Here is a 19,923-nt window from a genome sequence, read left to right on the forward strand (position 1 = left end):
TCAAAGCAGATGAACGCTCTTTCTCCAGTGTGAACCAGCCGATGTCGCTGCAGATGATATAACCGAGTGAATCTCTTCCCACACACAGAACAGGTGTGCGGCTTCTCTCCAGTGTGAATACGTCGATGAATTTGCAGCTCAGAGGGGGTTTTGCAACCCTTCCCACAGTCCCCACATTTCCACGGTTTCTCCATGTTGCAGGTGTCCTTGTGTTGCTCCAGGTTTGACCAGCAGTTGAAGTCTCACACAGAACAAGATTATAGTGCCCTGCTGCGATGGTGCAATATTTTTTCAGGCTGTGTAACTGGGAGGCTCTTTCCACAGTCAATGCATGGGAAAATCTCAGTTGATTTTGTGTGTGTGTGTGTGTGTGTGTGTGTGTGTGTGTGTGTGTGTGTCAGTCCTGTTCCAGTCACACTGATGTTTAAAGACTGCTGAAGCCGATAGAACAGAGAAACATTTCTCCTTCTGGATTCAAAGACCGAAGATATTCAGGTCCCGATGAATTGAGTGACTCTGTCAGATGTTGATGTGATGTTTGGTTTGAGATTTCTGTCTGTAAAATCCTCAACTTCTGATATCCTGTAAAAGGAGTTTACAAAGGTTATCACTGACAGTACAGGATAGAAATTCAGAACAGACAATTCGAGTTTCCATGGAACATTATTTCCACTCTCATTCCCCAAGAGCTGCAAATCTCCATCCCACACACTCTCCCTCCATTCTCACTCTGCTGTATCTAATATTCACCCTCCCAATTCTCCTGTAGGTGCTGATTGACAGATCCATGCTCACTGCTTCCTGTCCTGGACAGAGAGAGCTGGAAATCTCCATGCAGGCTGCCAGACAGATATATGTCTATCTGACTGGACTAACAATGTGTGGAACATACCGACTGGATTCACTTCCTTTCCCTTCAGTTGCTGCAAGTCCCCAATTTCCCCTAGAATGAGAAAAGAAATGGAAAGGGGGAGAAAATAAAGTGTTTTACTCACAGATGTTGGCCTCTTTTAAGGCCAAACCAAATAAACAAACTCAAGTTAAATCAGGACAAAGTAAAAGGGGCAGCTCCCCAAAAGGAGGGGGAACAGCCCGAACAAAAATCAAAGTACAAAGGAAACTTAAAAACATCAAATCATAATGTGATTATTCGGGTCGATAACGCACCCCAACCCCTGTAGTGCCCAACGGGGGTGGAAGGCGTCAACCGCGCCCATGGACATCGCATGTTCCCTCTCCAGGGACACCTGGCCGCGAACGTAGCCACGGTAGAGGGGCAGACAGTCAGGATGGACGGCCCCCTCGATCGTCTGCTGCCTGGACCTATAAATGGAGCGCTTCGCCAGGCCCAGGAGCAGGTTCACGAGGAGGTCACCATCCCGACCCGCCCCTCTCTGCGTGGGTTTCCTCCGAGTGCTCCGGTTTCCTCCCACAGTCCAAAGATGTGCGGGTTAGGTCGATTGGCTATGCTAAATAAATTGCCCCTTAGTATCTTGGGATGCGTAAATTAGAGGGATTAGCGGGTAAAATACGTAGGGATATGGGGGTCGGGCCTGGGTGGGATTGTGGTCGGTGCAGACTCGATGGGCCGAATGGCCTCTTTCTGTGCTGTAGGGTTTCTATGATTCTATTGTCCCTCTGAAGATAGAGGTTCTGAACCAGCCCCTGAAACCACGCCCATTGTGACCCGCCACCGACAGCGGCGCATGCGCTCTCCTTCCCCGCTGAAACAAGATGGCGGCCGATAACCGGGGCCTGTTCCCGGGATAAAAGCCTGGGAGCTGTAAACCCGGGACCTGCAGGGTCTTATTCGGGCCGTGCGGCCTACAGCGGATGTTTGTGAAGCCATAGCTCCCTCCCTACCCCGACTCCCGGCTACATTTCTCCCGCAGCCCCACTGACTCACCCTCTGAAAAAAGCCGCTCCCGCATTCATAGGGCTCCGGGCAAAGTGACACTGCGCACGCTCCAGATATAGCACTGCGCCTGCGCAATAGGCTCCTGTGGAATGAATAGGACACTTTCACACCCGCAGGGGCACCTGGGAATTAATGGCGTCATTGTCAATCAAAGACAATAATAGAAAATTATCTTGTGCAATTAAGATCAATTAATTTTAAAAAATGCATTCCTCGGAATTTGTGCGCTGCCATTCTCTATTTCTAAAATTGATTTAAACCAGTGCTCTCCTGTGGGAATACCCCGAGTTTTTAAAACTTTTCCCACTGGATTCCTCCCCTCTCTCTGCTCTCCTGAAGGTGCTTATGCTGGTTGGGTAAATCCCACAGAGACTGGTTTCTTTCACTTTCTTTCTCCTGATGCTAAATATTCTGTTTTATGGAATGATACATCACAGATGGAAACCACTTGGCACATCCTGCCCAGTCGGGCTGTCTTTAAGATCTGTCCAATTAATCCCACAGCCCTGCTGGCAGAGTGAGAACAACATCTATTTATACTGCAGCAATGCAGAAGGTGAATGGAAAATGTTTTCCAGTTGCATACCTCTCAGACACACACCCCTAGAAAGATAAATTGGCCTGTGTACTAAGAACAAAGAAAATTGCAGCACAGGAACAGGCCCTTTGGCACTCCAAGCCTGCACCGACCATACTGCCCGACTTAACTAAAACCCACTACCCTTCCAGGGACCATATCCCTCTATTCTCATCTCATCCATGTACTTGTCAAGACGCCGCTTAAAAGTCAAGACCGTATCTGCTTCCACTACCTCCCCCGGCAATGAATACCAGGCACCCACTACTCTCTGTGTAAAACATCTGCCTTGTACATCTCTTTTAAACTTTACCCCTCGCACCTTAAACCTATTCCCCCTAGTAATTGACTCTTCCACCCTGGGAAAAAGTTTCTGACTATCCACTCTTTCCATGCCTCTCATATCTTGTCGACTTCTATCAGGTCTCCCCTCAACCTCCATCGCTCAAGTGAGAACAAACCAAGTTTCCCAACCTCTCCTCATAGCTAATGCCCCCCATACCAGGCAACATCCTGGTAAATCTTTTCTGGACCCTCTCCAAAGCCTCCACATCCTTCTGGTAGTGTGGCGACCAGAATTGAACACTATATTCCACGTGCGGCCTAACTAAGGTTCTATAAAGCTGCAACATGACTTGCCAATTTTTAAACTCAATGCCCCAGCCGATGAAGGTAAGCATGCCGTATACCTTCTTGACGACCTTCTCCACCTGCATTGCCACTTTCAGTAATCTGTGCTCCTGTACACCCAGGTCCCTTTGCCTATCAATATTGTTAAAGGTTCTGCCATTTACTGTATATTTCCTATCTGTATTAGACCTTCCAAACTGCATTACCTCACATTTGTCCGGATTAAACTCCATCTCTCCACCCAAGTCTCCAACTGGTCTATATCCTGCTGTATCCTCTGATGGTCCTCATCGCTATCCGCAAATCCACCAACCTTTGTGTCGTCCGCAAACTTACCTATCAATCCAGTTACATTTTCCTCCAAATCATTTATATATATTATATATATCCTGTGTGAATTCGCTGTTGTGTCCAAAGACTGGATGGCCCAGCAAAATCCTTCCCACACAAGGAGCAGGTGAACAATCTCTCCCCAGTGTGAACTCGCTGATGTGCACTGAGGTTGGATGAACATGAGAACCCCTTTCCACAGGTGGAGCAACTGAACGGCCTCTCCTCAGTGTGAATTTGCTGGTGTAACAGCAGGTGGGATGAGATAGTGAATCCTTTCCCAAACACAGAACAGATGGCCTCTCTCCAGTGTGACTGTGTCTATGGTTTTCCAGCAAGTACAGATAATTGAATCCTTTATCACAATCATCACATTTCCATGGTTTCTCCATTTTCCCAGCCCCAATGTGACCGTGTCGATGGGTTTCCAACCAGGATGGATAATTGAATCCTTTACCACAATCCTCACATTTCCACGGTTTGTCCATGGTGCTGGTGTCCTTCTGTCTCTCTCCAGGTTGGATGATTAGTTGAAGCCTCATCCACCTACAGACCATGGTGTGATGTTTTTCAGGCTATGTAACTGGTTAAAGCTCTATCCACAGTCAGTTCACTGGAGCACTCTCACTTGGGTGTATGTGTGTGTCTCAGTTCTTTTTCTGTCACATTGAATTTTGAAATTTTCTTCCACTGACAAAACAGGGAACGATTTATCCCTCCACTGTCAAAAGCAATCATATTTAGGTCATGCTGAATCGAATGGCTCTGTCAGACTTTGATGTGAAGTTTAGTTTGAGTTTCCTGTCTGTGAATCTTCCTCTTCTAGTTCCCTGCACAAAGAGTTTTAAAAAACTGCTTCAGAACAGACAATTTCAGTTTCCACGAAACATTTCTCTGTCTCATTTATCTTGAGCTGTAATCCCCATCCCACACACTCTCTCTTGTCCCTGAGCTGAAATCAAACTCATTGCCCCAACTCCACTCTGAGCTCAGCTCCCTCTCCCTCCAGCTGGATTCAGTCCTGCAGGCCATGTGCAGATTGAGAGTACAATCAAGGAGTCAATTATTTTCCTTCCAAGTCAGGGGACGTGCAGCCCCACTGACTCTGTTGTTACCACAATGGGCACACGTGCTCTGCTCACCAATGAAACACCACGATGACCATTAACATGGGCCTGTTCCTTGGAAAAGCTCCATTTTATTTGTGCCACAACAGCAGGGGAATTACCTCCTGCACAGGCACAAAGGTATCATCAGTCACAGAAAATAATTGCAGCTGGTGTCTCAAACCTCATTTTACCATTTGCTCCCAGACATTCTCAATTCAATTTTGAAATGCAAACTGAAATCTGGCAAAGTGGGGTAAATTAAACACATTTTAATGGTCATTTTCAGAATGACTATTCCCGAGAATTAATTCCTAAGTCAGTAAATTAAAATTCTCATCAGCAATGTAGGCAGCACAGTGGTTAGCACTGCTGCCTCACAGCTCCAGGGACCTGGGTTCGATTCCCAACTTGGGTCACTGTCTGTGTGGAGTCTGCCCGTTCTCCCCATGTCTGCGTGGATTTTCTCCAGATGCTCCGGTTTCCTCCCATCGTCCAAAGATATGCCAGTTAGGTGCATTGGCTATGCTAAATTGCCCCTTAGTGTCCTGGGATGAGTAGGTTCGAGGGATTCGCAGGTTACATATGTGGGGTTATGGGAATAGGGCTTAGGTGGGATTGTTGTCGGTGCAGACTCGATGGGCCGAATAACCTCCTTCAGCACTGTAGGGATTCTATGAAATACATTGGGAGAATTGCTATTTCAATGCGCATTTTCACAAATGCTATAAAATGATTTTTCAAAACAAATTAATATTTTAATGATTAATAAATAAAAAGTATTTCATAAAACAACCACCCAATGTGGGGTTCAGGATTCTAACTCAGGGTTTCTGAGCTCCAGGAACCACTAACTGAACCAGCCGGGAATTGTCTCCACAAAACTTCCCCAACTCCCTCCCGGGAAAAAGCTGCAAACCCGGGAGCTGCAGCTTTTTACTGGGGGTGTTGGGGCCTCCAGTGGGTGTTTGTGAATCCTCCCCGCCCACCTCCCAGGGTTTCCTTCCTTCCCAGAGATCAGAGTCCTCATTGATTTGAGGCCAAAGTGTAACCTCTTATTTATTGTCCCCCTCCCCCATCCTCTGATGTGAACCATCCTCCAGTGGCTGAGCCAGGATGGGGCCGTTAACCTGGGCCTGTTCCCGGGAGGGAGGGAGGGAGAAGCCCCGCAGCTGCAAACCAGGGAGCTGACAATGATTCTGAAGGGTTTGCGGATCCACAAAGTGTTTCCAAATCCTCCCAGCCACCGCCTAACGCTGACTCCGCTTCTCCGGGACAAACAAGCGCCAAGGACAGCAATGACACTGCGCATGCTCCACATCACAATGCCCGGGGGACTGATTGACGGCAGCTCCGGGCCAATAGGAAGATGGGGCGGGGCTGGAGGACCGAGCGGGAGTGGCTGGTCCTCCAACCAATCGGAGTGAATGAGGGGCGGGACCTGAAGCATGCGCAGTGCGGGTAATGGCGACAGACGGTTTAGAAAATTGAACAACACCAACTATCTCCCTCTGTTAAGACCCGGGAATGGAGCCCAGCAGGACCCGAGAATGAAGCCCAGCAGGACCCGAGAATGAAGCCCAGCAGGACCCGAGGACCCATCAGCCCACAGCTCCAACAGTTTGCTGAGGACCACTTCCCTGGGAATTGTGCTTTTTCAGAGTTCATCCCACACTCCTGTTTTCTGATTTCCAGCTGTTTCTGAGTTTTAACTGTATCCTCTATTGTGAACACCGAGGCAAAATACTTGTTCAATTCATCTCCCAGCTCCTTATTTTTCATCATCAATTCCTGGACTCACTTTCTATTAGACAGTTAAGAAATGAGGTGGAGCAAGTGACTGAAGTGTCAGTCAGGGAGCACTATTGGGAGCACCAATAGTTTCAAAATAGTTCTGGAAACAGATAGGACAGGTCCACAGGTCAAGGCCCTAAACTGGAGCGGGGCCACTTTTGTGGGCATTAGGCAGGATCGAGCAGATGTCGATGAGGTGAGTTTGTTTGAAGGGAAAGGAATGACTGGCAATTGGGAGGCTTTGAAAGTGTGATATCAAGAGTCCAGGGGCAGTATATTCCTGTTAAGATGAAGGGAAAGAATGGTAAATTTAGGGATCTCTGGCAGACAAGGGACATTGAGGCTCTGGTCAGGTAAAAGAAGTAAGAAGTTTAACAACACCAGGTTAAAGTCCAACAGGTTTATTTGGTAGCAAAAGCCACACCTTTTGCCAGCAAATAAACCTGTTGGACTTTAACCTGGTGTTGTTAAACTTCTTACTGTGTTTACCCCAGTCCAACGCCGGCATCTCCACATCAGGTAAAAGAAGGAAGCAGACATTGGGTTTCGGCAATCGGGGACAAGTGAATCACTCTGACTATAAAAAGTATAAGAAAATACTGAAGAGGGAAATCAGGAGGACAAAAAGAGGGTATGATATGGATCTGGCAGGTAAGATTAAAGACAATTCCAAGAGGTTCTATAGCTATATTAAGAGTAAAAAGGTGGCTAGAGAGAGAAGAGATCCCCTTAAAAATCAGTATGGCCATCTGTGTGTGGAGCCACAGGAGATGGGTGAGATTTTTAATGAATACTTCTCCTCTGTGTTTACTGCGGAGAGCACCATGGGTGCTAAAGAAATAAGGGAAACAAGTGGTGATGTCTTGGGCACACGCGCCATGTTACTTGGGAGGAGGTATCTGCAGCCTTATAAAAGCAAATTACTGCGGATGCAGGAGTTTGAAACCAAGAGAGAAAATGCTGGAAAATGTCAGCAGGTCTGGCAGCATCTGTAAGGAGAGAAAAGAGCTGATGTTTCTTGTCTAGATGACCCTTTGTCAAAGCTCTGAAACATCAGTTCTTTTCTCTCCATACAGATGCTGCCAGACCTGCTGAGAATGGGGAGAGAGTGTGTGGGATGGAGTTTGACAGCTTTTGGGGAATGAGAGAGGAAAGAATGTTCCATAGAAATTGTCTGTTCTGAATTCCTATCCTGTACTGACACTGATGACTTTTGTAAACTCATTTTCCAGGATATTGAAAGAGGAATCACAGGCTGAAATCTCAAACGTCACGTCGAGACGTGACAGAGTCATATTCCTTGGGAGCTGAATATCATCGGACTTTCAATCCAGAAGGAGAAATGATTGTCCAGTCTGTCGATTTGAAAAGATTTGAAATGTCAGTGTGACTGAAAAAGCATCGACACACTGACACACTCGAGTGAGAGTGTTCCAATGCACTGACTAAAGAGCTTTAACCAGTTACACAGTCTGAATAAATATCACACCATTCACAGCGGGGAGAGACTGTAATCTTGTTCTGTGTGTGGACGAAGTTTCAACTAATTGTCCACTCAAGAGAGAGGCATGGACACCTGCATCATGGAGAAACCATGGAAATGTGCGGATTGTGGGAAGGGATACAGAGCCCCATCTAAGCTGGAAGTTCATCGGCGCAACCACACTGGGGAGAGGCCATTCACCTGCTCTCAGTGTGGGAAGGGATTCACTCGGTTATCCCTCCTGCAGAGACACCAGCGAGTTCACACTGGAGAGAGGCCATTTACCTGCTCTCAATGTGGGAAGGGATTCAGTCAGTTATCCGACCTCCAGAGACACCAGCGAGTTCACACTGGGGAGAGACCGTTCACCTGCTCTCAGTGTAGGAAGGGATTCACTCAGTTATCCAGCCTGCAGACACACGAACGCGTTCACACTGGGGAGAGACCGTTCACCTGCTCTCAGTGTGGGAAGGGATTCACTCAGTTATCCACCCTGCGGACACACGAACAAGTTCACACTGGGGAGAAACCATTCACCTGCTCTCAGTGTGGGAAGGGATTCACTCGGTCATCCCTCCTGCAGAGGCACCAGCGAGTTCACACTGGGGAGAGACCATTCAACTGTTCTCAGTGTGGGAAGGGATTCACAAACTCATCCACCCTGCGGACACACGAACAAGTTCACACTGGGGAGAGACCGTTCACCTGCTCTCAGTGTGGGCAAGAATTCACTCTGTCAACCGACCTGCAGAGACACCAGCTACGTCACACAGGGGAGAGGCCGTTCACCTGCTCTCAGTGTGGGAAGGGATTCATTCTGTTATCCAGCCTGCGGAGACACCAGCGAGTTCACACTGGGGAGAAACCATTCATCTGCTCTGAGTGTGGGAAGGGATTCACTAACTCATCTGACCTGCAGACACACCAGCGAGTTCACACAGGGGAGAGGCCGTTCACCTGCTCCCAGTGTGGGGAGGGATTCACTCAGTCATCCAACTTGCAGAGACACCAGCGCATTCACACTGGGGAGAGACCATTCACCTGCTCTCAGTGTGGGAAGGGATTCAGAGTTTCATCCCACCTGCTGAGACACCAAGAAGTTCACGAGTGATTCCAGGGGTTGGATTCTGCTGTTATTGTTTCTGCTCTCAATTACATCCAGGACTGCATTTTGTTCGTTCTCACAGTTGGTCAATGGGGAGGGTCGGGGGGTTTCTTTCTGCTGGACTGGCCGGTCTCATGACTTTGCCTCCAGTGGGCTGATGCTCTTTGAGTCTTGTTGCAAATACCTGGTTTCAGATTTCACAAGGATCACAGAGTGACAGGGTGTTAGGAAGTTATAGAGGTTTACAACATGGAAACAGGCCCTTCGGCCCAACTTGTCCATGCCGCTCAGTTTTTACCACTAAGCAAGTCCCAATTGCCCGTATTTGGCCCATATCCCTCTGTACCCATCTTACCATGTAACTGTCTAAATGCTTTTTAAAAGACAGAATTGCACCCACCTCTACCACTGCCTCTGGCAACTCATTCCAGACACTCACCACGACCTGAGTGAAAAACTGCCCCTCTGGACCCTTTTGTATCTCTCTCCTCTCACTTTAAACCTAAAACTAAGAACAAGAAATGTATCGATAAAATGATTAGAGAACAGAGCCAACATTTTGAGTCTGAATGATGCTTCATAAGAGCTGTTATGAAGGGTCATCCATTATCGAAACTTTGGCTCCATTCTTCACAGATGCTGTCAGACCCGCTGAGATTTTCCAGCATTTTCTGTTTTTGTTTCAGATTCCAGCATCCGCAGTATTTTACTTATCTGATAATTTGATTTGGTCTGAGTGGAATCCCCACGACCCTCCCGCAAAACAGAGGGAGTGGTGGCAAAGGGAGAAAAAGGATAAGGATGATAAAGTCTGGGTTCTGATTCTCCGAGCCCATGTAGAATCAACAAAACCAGTGAACCAGTCTATAAAGAACGGAAGTTACCTATCCCTAACAAAAACTGATCAAATAAAAATAATTAGGTTGAGGAAGAGAACAAAAGAATTAATAGATTAAGTTTAAAATCAACTTTATTTTGTTGTTGGACAAGTTTTTAAAAATTATGTAAAGTGATGTAATTGTGTGCCAAGTGTTTTCTGCTCACTCCCCACCCCTTTAGATTCTGTAGAAAAGTTAACCCTTTCAGCAGACAGTTCATTTAGTGATAGAGGTTTCCAGCTTGGAAACGGGCCCTTCTGCCCAACTTGTCCATGCCGCCCCTTTTTTAACCCCTGTGCTAGTCCCAATTGCCCACGTTTGGCCCATATCCCTCGACACCCATCTTACCCATGTAACTGTCTAAACGCTTTTTAAAAGACAAAATTGTACCCGCCTCTACTACTAGCTCTGGCACCTTTTTTCAGACACTCACCACCCTCTGTGTGAAACAAATGCCCCTCTGGATCCTTCTGTGTCTCTCCCCTCTCACCTTAAACCTATGCCCTCTAGTTTTAGGCTCCCCTACCTTTGGGAAAAGATGTTGACTATCTCGCTGATCTATGTCCCTCATTATTTTATAGACCTCTATAAGATCACTACAAAGCCTCCTACATTCCAGGGAAAAAAGTCCCAGTCTATCCAGCCTCTCTTTATAACTCAAACCACCAAGTCCCGGTAGCATCCCAGTAAATCTTTTCTGCACTCTTTCTGGTTTAATAATATGCTTTCTATAATAGGGTGACCAGAACTGTACACAGTATTCCAAGTGTGGCCTTACCAATGTCTTGTACAACTTCAACAAGACGTCCCAACTCCTGTATTCAATGTTCTGACCAACATGCAGAATGCCTTCTTCACCACTCTGTCCACCTGCAACTCCATTTTCAAGGAGCTATGAACCTGTACCCCTAGATCTCTGTTCTGTAACTCTCCCCAACACACTACCATTAACTGAGTAAGTCCTGCCCTGGTTCGATCGCCCAAAATGTATCACCTCGCATTTATCTGAATTAAACTCCATCTGCCATTTGTCAGTCCACTGGCCCCTCATTATTTTATAGACCTCTATAAGTTCACCCCTCAGCCTCCTACATTCCAGGGAAAAAAGTCCCAGTCTATCCAGCCTCTCTTTATAACTCAAACCACCAAGTCCCGGTAGCATCCGAGTAAATCTTTTCTGCACTCTTTCCAGTTTAATAATATGCTTTCTATAATAGGGTGACCAGAACTGTACACAGTATTCCAAGTGTGGCCTTACCTATGTCTTGTACAACTTCAACAAGACGTCCCAACAAGATCATGCTACAATCCTAGATAACCTTCTTCACTGTCCACGATACCACCAACCTTGGTGTCATCTGAAAACTTACTAACCATGCCTCCTACATTCTCATCCAAATCATTAATATAAATGACAAATAACAGTGGACCCAGCACCGATCCTTGAGGCACACCGCTGGTCACAGGCTCCAGTTTGAAAAACAACCTTCTACAACCACCCTCTGTCTTCTGTCATCAAGCCAGTTTTGTATCCATTTGGCGAACTCACCCTGGATTCCATTAGATTTAACCTTAAGCAACAATCTACCATGCGGTACCTTGTCAAAGGCCTTGCTAAAGTCCATGTAGACAGCATCACCTGTACTGCCCTCATCTACCTTCTTGGTTACCCCTTCAAAAAACTCAATCAAATTTGTGAGACATGATTTTCCACTCACAAAGCCATGCTGACCGTCCCTAATCAGTCCCTGCATCTCTAAATGCCTGTAGATCCTGTCTCTCAAATACCTTCTGACAACTTACAGATGTGAATCACACCGGCCTGTAGTTCCCAGGCTTTTCCCTGCAGCCCTTTTTAAACAAAGGCTCAACATTTGCCACCCTCCAATCTTCAGGCACCTCACCTGTGACTATCAATGATTCAAATATCTCTGCTCGGAGACCCGCAATTTCCTCTCTAGCCTCCCACAGTGTTCTGGGATACACTTCATCAGGTCCCGGGGATTTATCTACCTTGATGCGCTTTATGACTTCCAGCACCTCCTTCTCTGTTATAAGTACACTCCTCAAGACATCACTTTATTTCCCCAAGTTCCCTAACATCCATGCTTTTCTCAACAATAAATAATGATGAAAAATATTCATTTATGATCTCACCCATCTCTTGTGGATCGGCACATAGATGTCCTTGTTGATCCTTAAGAGGCCCTACTCTCTCCCGAGTTACTCTTTGGCCCTTTATGTATTTATAGAACCTCTTTGGATTCTCCTTTGCCTCATCTGCCAAAACAATCTCGTGTCCCCTTTTTGTCCTCCTGATTTCTCTCTTAATTCTACTCCTACACCCTCTATACTCTTCAAGGGATCCACTTGATCCCAGCTGCCTATGCATGTCATGTGCCTCCTTCTTCTTCTTGACCAGGGCCTCAATATCTTGAGTCAACCAGGGTTCTCGACTTCTACCAGCCTTGCCCATCACTCTAAGAGCAATGTGCTTACACTGAACCCTGGTTAAAACACTTTTGAAAGCCTCCCACTTACCAGACGTCCCTTTGCCTTCCCACAGACTCTCCCAGTTAACTGTCGAAAGTTCCTGCCTGATACCATCAACATTGGCCTTGCCCTAATTTAGAATTTTAACTTTTGGACCTGACCAATCATTTTCCATAGGTATCTTAAAACTGATGGAATTATGGTCACTGGTCCCAAAGTGATCCCTCACGAACACTTTTGTCACCTGCCCTTCCTTATTTCCCAAGAGGAGGTCAGGTTTTGCCCCTCTCTAGTCGGGCCATCCACATACTGAATAAAAAATTCCTCCTGAATACACTCAACAAATTTCTCCCCATCCAAGCCTCGAATACTATGTCTGTCCCAGTCAATGTTGGGAAAGTTAAAATCCCCGACTATTACCACCCTATTTTTCTTGGAACTATCTGTAATCTCCTTACATATTTGCTCCTCAATTTTCCACCGACTATTTGGGGGCCTATAGTACAACCCTATCAAAGTGATTTCCCCCTTCTTCTTTCTCAGTTCACCCCTTTTGACTCAGTAGGCGAACCCTCGGATATATCCCCTCTCAGTACTGCCGTGATGTTTTCCTGAATCAAAAGTGCAACTCCCCCTCCTTTCTTTCCTCCTGTTCTGTCTTTCCTCTGGCATCTTGTTTTTAACTTGTTTTTAAATCGCCCAGAAACTCGTGTCTATTTTAGTTTATAATTGTGGATTTATTGGAGCCAGTTAAATGTGGAAATTTTAAGCGTAGCCTGGAGGAATTTGGAATAACTATGAGAATTTTATTGTGTTGTCACCTCAACCCCAGATAAAGAACAAAGAGTTTGCAGGTGGTAACGTGTTTGGGATTTTAAATCAACAAAGATTAGATGTTGCCGATAAAATCAGGCCTTGGAAGTTGGCTGAAAAAGGGTTAAGTTACAATGAAGGATCTTGCATCTTATTTTAATCAAGGAGTTGTGAGTTTGTAGTGCTCTGTCGCTTTAAGAAGCTACAGCTGCGAGAGAGAATGCTGAGGATTCATTGTTTGAAATTTACGAGCTGTGAGAATCTGTGTGTTTTGTTTGTTTTATGTGGATGTTTGTAGATGTGTTTTATCATTGTTTTGGGCTACATTTGTTAAGGTTTATCTTTCTGGGGAATTAACCTTACCTTGAGTCTTTAATTAAAGGCATTTTTGGGAGTTTAAAAACAGGATCACAAGAACGCTTAAGTAATTAATTTTGGTTATTGTTGTTGTAAAGCACATGCTAAGTTTCTCTGTTTGTGTATGGATGATATTTGTGGGTTGAACGCTTTAAGCTTTGAGGTTTTCTGTCTGTGATTTAAATCAAACAGATTTTTAAAAAGGAAGTGTAATTAATAAAGCTTTTTTTTCAAAAGTTATGAACTTGGAGCCATATTTACTGGACAGAGACAGGATTCCAGGATATTTCACTAAACATGCGGGAATTTTAATCCGGATACAATTCACTCATGAGAATGAGTTTTAATTTGTAATGGTTATTTAAAATTTGGGACATGTGAAATGATTCTGACCAATCCTGTGTTGGATTGATCTTGGGTTAAACTTCCTGTCAGGTCCAAAGACACAATTAACACAATGAAAAGGAAAATTCTGGAATTGGATACTGAAGAAAAGAGTTTAAAAGGAGAGATTATTAAATAGAAATGATTCCCAGACCGTGTGGTCGTTAGGTTGGAACAAAGGAAGAGTGCTGACATCCATTTGAAAACTTTTAATCCACCCCTTTTCAAACTCAGTCTATGTACAAAGAAAACCCCAAGGATGGTAGATAAGGGGTTCTGGAAAACATCATGATGGGGGCACCTATCTGTTCATGAGATGATCACAAAGCCCCATGATGTCCAAATACTAATTTCATTGGACCTTTCTGTAATGTGTGTAATCTATAACCATTCTGATTGGATTGTGTCCAGCTGGGATGGGTTGAGTAACTGGATAAGAATTGATTATTTTCTTTGTTGGGTGGAGTTGCACATGGTCAGTCCCTGTGGCTTCTCCCTGCTGGCGTAACTCAATAAACTATTTGTTGAATCAGGTTTAAGTGTTGAATGATTCTTCTGAGTTCATTCACCCCAACACACTGGGTACATTACCACTTCATCCTTGGGAGTGGCCTGATAGGCCGTGGTCCAGACTACATGTGGCCTTTGGGGGGCCTTTCATGAATCACATGTGTTTGCTTGTTGTAGATGCGCATTCAAAATGCTTGGAAGCACAGATCATGAGTAATATTACAGGGCAATTAGGACTAGCTTAGTGGTAAAAACTGGGCGGCATGGACAAGTTGGGCCGAAGGGCCTGTTTTCATGCTGTAAACCTCTATGACTCTAACTACCTTTTTTGTGGCCTGAAGTTCCCACAATTGGAAAGCAGCCAGATTAGTTAAATAGACAGCATTAATTGTAAGACAATTAAATAATAAATGATTCATTAATATATATGTTATGAAGGCTGGAAATGTAAATTTGAACACAAGTTTATAACTTTTAGAATTATAAACACATTAAGAATGGTTAAAATGCTGTGGGAATTATCAGATGTTCCCTTCTCATGCTGACAGAATAAAGAAAGATGAAAGGACTTGTTAACCTTGACTGGAGGGAATGAATCGGCTCCTGTTCAAGATGTCTCAACATTGAATGACTGATGTGAACCAATTATTGGTTGACACTCAGGCTACCCCAAGCTAAGAGATATCGTTTGAGAGAAAGAATTGTCTTAAAATTAAGACAACGTGTGCAATTAGCTAAAAACCAAACCAATGTCATTATTGACAAGTTATCGACCAATTGGCTAATTCCCAACAATTAGCTGAGGATGGCTTTCTACATTTTGAAAGTATAAAAAGGGGGATTCGAGAAACCAATTTGGTAGAAGTTTTTAAAAGTTAACTTTGTTTATAGTTTGTTTATTAGTGTCACACATAGGCTTACATTAACATTGCAATGAAGTTACTCTGAAAATACCCCAGTCGCCACAATCTGGCGCCTGTTTGAGTAAACGGAGGGAGAATTTCGCATGGCCAATGTACCCAACCAGCACGTCTTTTTGACTGTGGGAGGAAACTGGAGCACCCGGAGGAAACCTGCACTTTACTGTTCAAAAATCTAGCTATCCTTGCCTTAAAAACATTCAATGAGGCAGCCTCAACTGCTTCACTGGGCAGGGAATTCCACAGATTCACAACCCTTTCTGTGAAGAAGTTCCTCCTCAACTCAGTCCTAAATCTGCTTCCCTTATTTTGAGGCTGTGTCTCCTAGTTGTAGGTTAGGGGGATGAGCAGGGTAAATACTTGGGGTTATGGGACAGGTCTGGATGGGATTGCCCTGTGTGTCAGGGGGATTATATGAGGTTACAAGGATAAGGCCTGCGTGGGATTGTTATCAGTGCAGACCTGATGGGCCAAATGGCCTCCTTCTGCACTGAAAGGATTCTATGATTTCAGAGAATTGTGAAATTGGAGATTACTGAGATAGGGAGGGATAAGGTCATGGAGGAATTTGAAAATAAGGATGTGAATTTTAAAATTGAAACATGACTTGACTTAAAGCCGATGTAGGCTTTATGGATGAATAGGATTTGGATGAATAGGATTTGGATGAATAGGATTTGGATGAATAGGATTTGGTGTGAGAAAGCAGACGGGCGGCAGAGTTTTGGATGATCTCACATTTCTATGTGGGGAGTGGGGTGAATGTGAGAGGCTGCTCAGAAATATATTGGAATCATCAAGACTAAAGGTAACAGATGGAGTGGGGTGGAGACTGTGGACATTTTGGAGATTGAAATATTTGGTATCAGTGATGGGATGGATATGTGGTCAGAAACTCATCCTGTTGTTAAATCTGACAGCAAGGCCTGAATTTTTCATCCGTTGGGCACACTCACATGGGAGTGCCTGGAAGTGGGTGTAATCAGCCCTGGAAATCGGCCCCGGAAAGTGATCTCATGCTGGCTGGCTGATTAACGGGCAGTCAGTGTGAAACGTGCACTGGGAAAGGCTCAGTGCTGCCGGGTAGGGAGGGAGGGAAGGGGACGGGCACTGAGGAAAGCGAGGGTGCTGTTGGCATTTCCAATACGCTCCCTCAGGGGGACAGCTGCTGCGGAGCCTGTCTCACAGCTACTGACCTGTAAAAAATAAACTGCGATGGAGCTCCTCACACTTGTTGGAGGTGAGGATGGAGGAGATGGGGAGAGGGAGAACCCTTCAAAAGGAATTAACTTCTGTTAGCAGTATTTAAAAGACGCAAGACACTGTGTTTAACACAAAGCTGATTTATTTGACTCTTATCCAGAATATTTACACCTATAACCGGCCTGGTGTTTATTAACATCAGCAGGACCAGACTCCAGTGAATGATATTCAATCCTGCAGGTGATTAACAGCAAAACCCAATCATTGTCATTACTTGTGACCGCGCTGGTGTCTCAGCAGATGGGATGACTGAGTGAATCCCTTCCCACACACAGAGCAGGAGAACGGTTTCTCCCTCTGTTCAGACCCGAGAATGAAGCCCAGCAGGACCCGAGGACTCATCAGCCCACAGCTCCAACAGTTTGCTGAGGACCACTTCCCTGGGAATTGTGCTTTTTCAGAGTTCATCCCACACTTCTGTTTTCTGATTTCCAGCTGTTTCTGAGTTTTAACTGTATCCTCTATTGTGAACACCGAGGCAAAATACTTGTTCAATTCATCTCCCAGCCCCTTATTTTTCATTCTCAATTCCTGGACTCACTTTCTATTAGACAGTTAAGAAATGAGGTGGAGCAAGTGACTGAAATGTCAGTCAGGGAGCACTATTGGGAGCACCAATAGTTTCAAAATAGTTCTGGAAACAGATAGGACAGGTCCACAGGTCAAGGCCCTAAACTGGAGCGGGGCCACTTTTGTGGGCATTAGGCAGGATCGAGCAGATGTCGATGAGGTGAGTTTGTTTGAAGGGAAAGGAATGACTGGCAATTGGGAGGCTTTGAAAGTGTGATATCAAGAGTCCAGGGGCAGTATATTCCTGTTAAGATGAAGGGAAAGAATGGTAAATTTAGGGATCTCTGGCAGACAAGGGACATTGAGGCTCTGGTCAGGTAAAAGAAGTAAGAAGTTTAACAACACTAGGTTAAAGTCCAACAGGTTTATTTGGTAGCAAAAGCCACACCTTTTGCCAGCAAATAAACCTGTTGGACTTTAACCTGGTGTTGTTAAACTTCTTACTGTGTTTACCCCAGTCCAACGCCGGCATCTCCACATCAGGTAAAAGAAGGAAGCAGACATTGGGTTTCGGCAATCGGGGACAAGTGAATCACTCTGACTATAAAAAGTGTAAGAAAATACTGAAGAGGGAAATCAGGAGGACAAAAAGAGGGTATGATATGGATCTGGCAGGTCAGATTAAAGAAAATTCCAAGAGGTTCTATGGCTATATTAAGAGTAAAAAGGTGGCTAGAGAGAGAAGAGATCCCCTTAAAAATCAGTATGGCCATCTGTGTGTGGAGCCACAGGAGATGGGTGAGATTTTTAATGAATACTTCTCCTCTGTGTTTTCTGCGGAGAGCACCATGGGTGCTAAAGAAATAAGGGAAACAAGTGGTGATGTCTTGGGCACACGCGCCATGTTACTTGGGAGGAGGTATCTGCAGCCTTATAAAAGCAAATTACTGCGGATGCAGGAGTTTGAAACCAAGAGAGAAAATGCTGGAAAATCTCAGCAGGTCTGGCAGCATCTGTAAGGAGAGAAAAGAGCTGATGTTTCTTGTCTAGATGACCCTTTGTCAAAGCTCTGAAACATCAGTTATTTTCCCTCCATACAGATGCTGCCAGACCTGATGAGAATGGGGAGAGAGTGTGTGGGATGGAGATTTACAGCTTTTGGGGAATGAGAGAGGAAAGAATGTTCCATAGAAATTGTCTGTTCTGAATTTCTATCCTGTATTGACACTGATGACTTTTGTAAACTCATTTTACAGGATATTGAAAGAGGAATCACAGGCTGAAATCTCAAACTTCACGTCTAGATCTGACAGAGTCATATTCCTTGGGACCTCAATACCATCGAACTTTGAATCCAGAAGGAGAAATGATTGTCCAGTCTGTCGATTTGAAAAGATTTGAAATGTCAGTGTGAGTGAAAAAGCATCAACACACTGACACACTTGAGTGAGAGTGTTCCAATGCACTGACTAAAGAGCTTTAACCAGTTACACAGTCTGAATAAATATCACACCATTCACAACGGGGAGAGACTGTAATCTTGTTCTGTGTGTGGACGAAGTTTCAACGAATTGTTCACTCAAGAGAGAGGTAAGGACACCTGCACCATGGAGAAACCATGGAAATGTGTGGACTGTGGGAAGGGATACAGATACCCATCCCTGCTGGAAGATCATCGGCGCAGCCACACTGGGGAGAGGCCGTTCATCTGCTCTCAGTGTGGGAAGGGATTCACTCGGGTATCCAACCTGCAATCACACCAGCTACGTCACACAGGGGAGAGGCCATTCACCTGCTCGCAGTGTGGGGAGGGATTCACTCGGTTATCCAACCTGCAGTCACACCAGCGAGTTCACACTGGGGAGAGGCCATTCACCTGCTCTCAATGTGGGCAGGGATTCATTCAGTCATCCAGCCTGCTGACACACCAGCGAGTTCACACTGGAGAGAGACCATTCACCTGCTCTCAGTGTGGGAAGGGATTCACTCGATCATCCCACCTGCAGAGACACCAGCGAGTTCACACTGGGGAGAGGCCGTTCACCTGCTCTCAGTGTGGAGAGGGATTCACTCGGTCATTCAGCCTGCAGAGACACCAACGAGTTCACACTGGGGAGAGGCCATTCACCTGTTCTCAGTGTGGGAAGGGATTCATGAACTCATCCAACCTGCGGACGCACGAACGAGTTCACACTGGGGAAAGACCGTTCATCTGCTCTCAGTGTGGACAAGAATTCACTCAGTCAGCCGACCTGCAGAGACACCAGCGAGTTCACACAGGGGAGAGGCCGTTCACCTGCTCTCAGTGTGGGAAGGGATTCATTCGGTCATCCCACCTGCAGATACACCAGCGAGTTCATACTGGGGAGAGACCATTCATCTGCTCTCAGTGTGGGAAGGGATTTACGAACTCATCTGACCTGCAGACACACCAGCGAGTTCACACAGGGGAGAGGCCATTCACCTGCTCTCAGTGTGGAAAGCGTTTCAGAGTTTCATCCCAGCTGCTGAGACACCAGCAAGTTCACGAGTGATGACAGTGGTTGGATTCTGCTGTTATTGTCTCTGCTCTCAGTTGCCTCCAGGACTGCATTTTGTTCATTCTCACAGTTGGTCAATGGGAAGGGTCAGAGGGTTTCTTTGTGCTGGACTGGCTGGTCTCAGCCTCCAGTGGGCTGATGCTCTTTGAGTCTTTTTGTGAATACCTGGTTTCAAATGTCACAAGGATCACAGAGTGACAGGGTGTTCGGAAGTTTCGAGCTATTTAGTCAGAAGAAAACAGAGGTTGGCAGTGCAAAGGTACATTTCTGAATGGAGGGCTGTGACAAGTGACATTCCTCAGGGATCAGTGC

General features: G+C 45.5%; 1 protein-coding gene across 1 annotated transcript; it reads left to right on the plus strand.

Moving 5' to 3' along the window:
* The first annotated feature begins 6,441 nt into the window (after positions 1-6,441).
* Positions 6,442-19,605, plus strand: LOC144482889 (uncharacterized). Its single transcript, XM_078201725.1, has 3 exons — positions 6,442-6,551; positions 7,588-8,937; positions 18,658-19,605. Exons 2-3 carry the CDS (start codon positions 7,924-7,926, stop codon positions 19,603-19,605), a joined length of 1,962 nt encoding a protein of 653 aa, XP_078057851.1. The 5' UTR covers positions 6,442-6,551; positions 7,588-7,923.
* Positions 19,606-19,923: the final 318 nt, after the last annotated feature.

This window comes from Mustelus asterias, unplaced genomic scaffold (genome assembly GCF_964213995.1).
Source record: "Mustelus asterias unplaced genomic scaffold, sMusAst1.hap1.1 HAP1_SCAFFOLD_43, whole genome shotgun sequence".
Classification (NCBI taxonomy): Eukaryota; Metazoa; Chordata; class Chondrichthyes; order Carcharhiniformes; family Triakidae; genus Mustelus; species Mustelus asterias.

Bases quoted from the DNA above. Each gene is read 5' to 3' on its own strand.
- LOC144482889 (XM_078201725.1), top strand. From the start codon at position 7,924: ATGGACACCTGCATCATGGAGAAACCATGGAAATGTGCGGATTGTGGG. The intron at 8,938-18,657 runs GTTCACGAGTGA...TTCACTCAAGAG, and splicing joins ACCTGCTGAGACACCAAGAA to AGAGGTAAGGACACCTGCAC.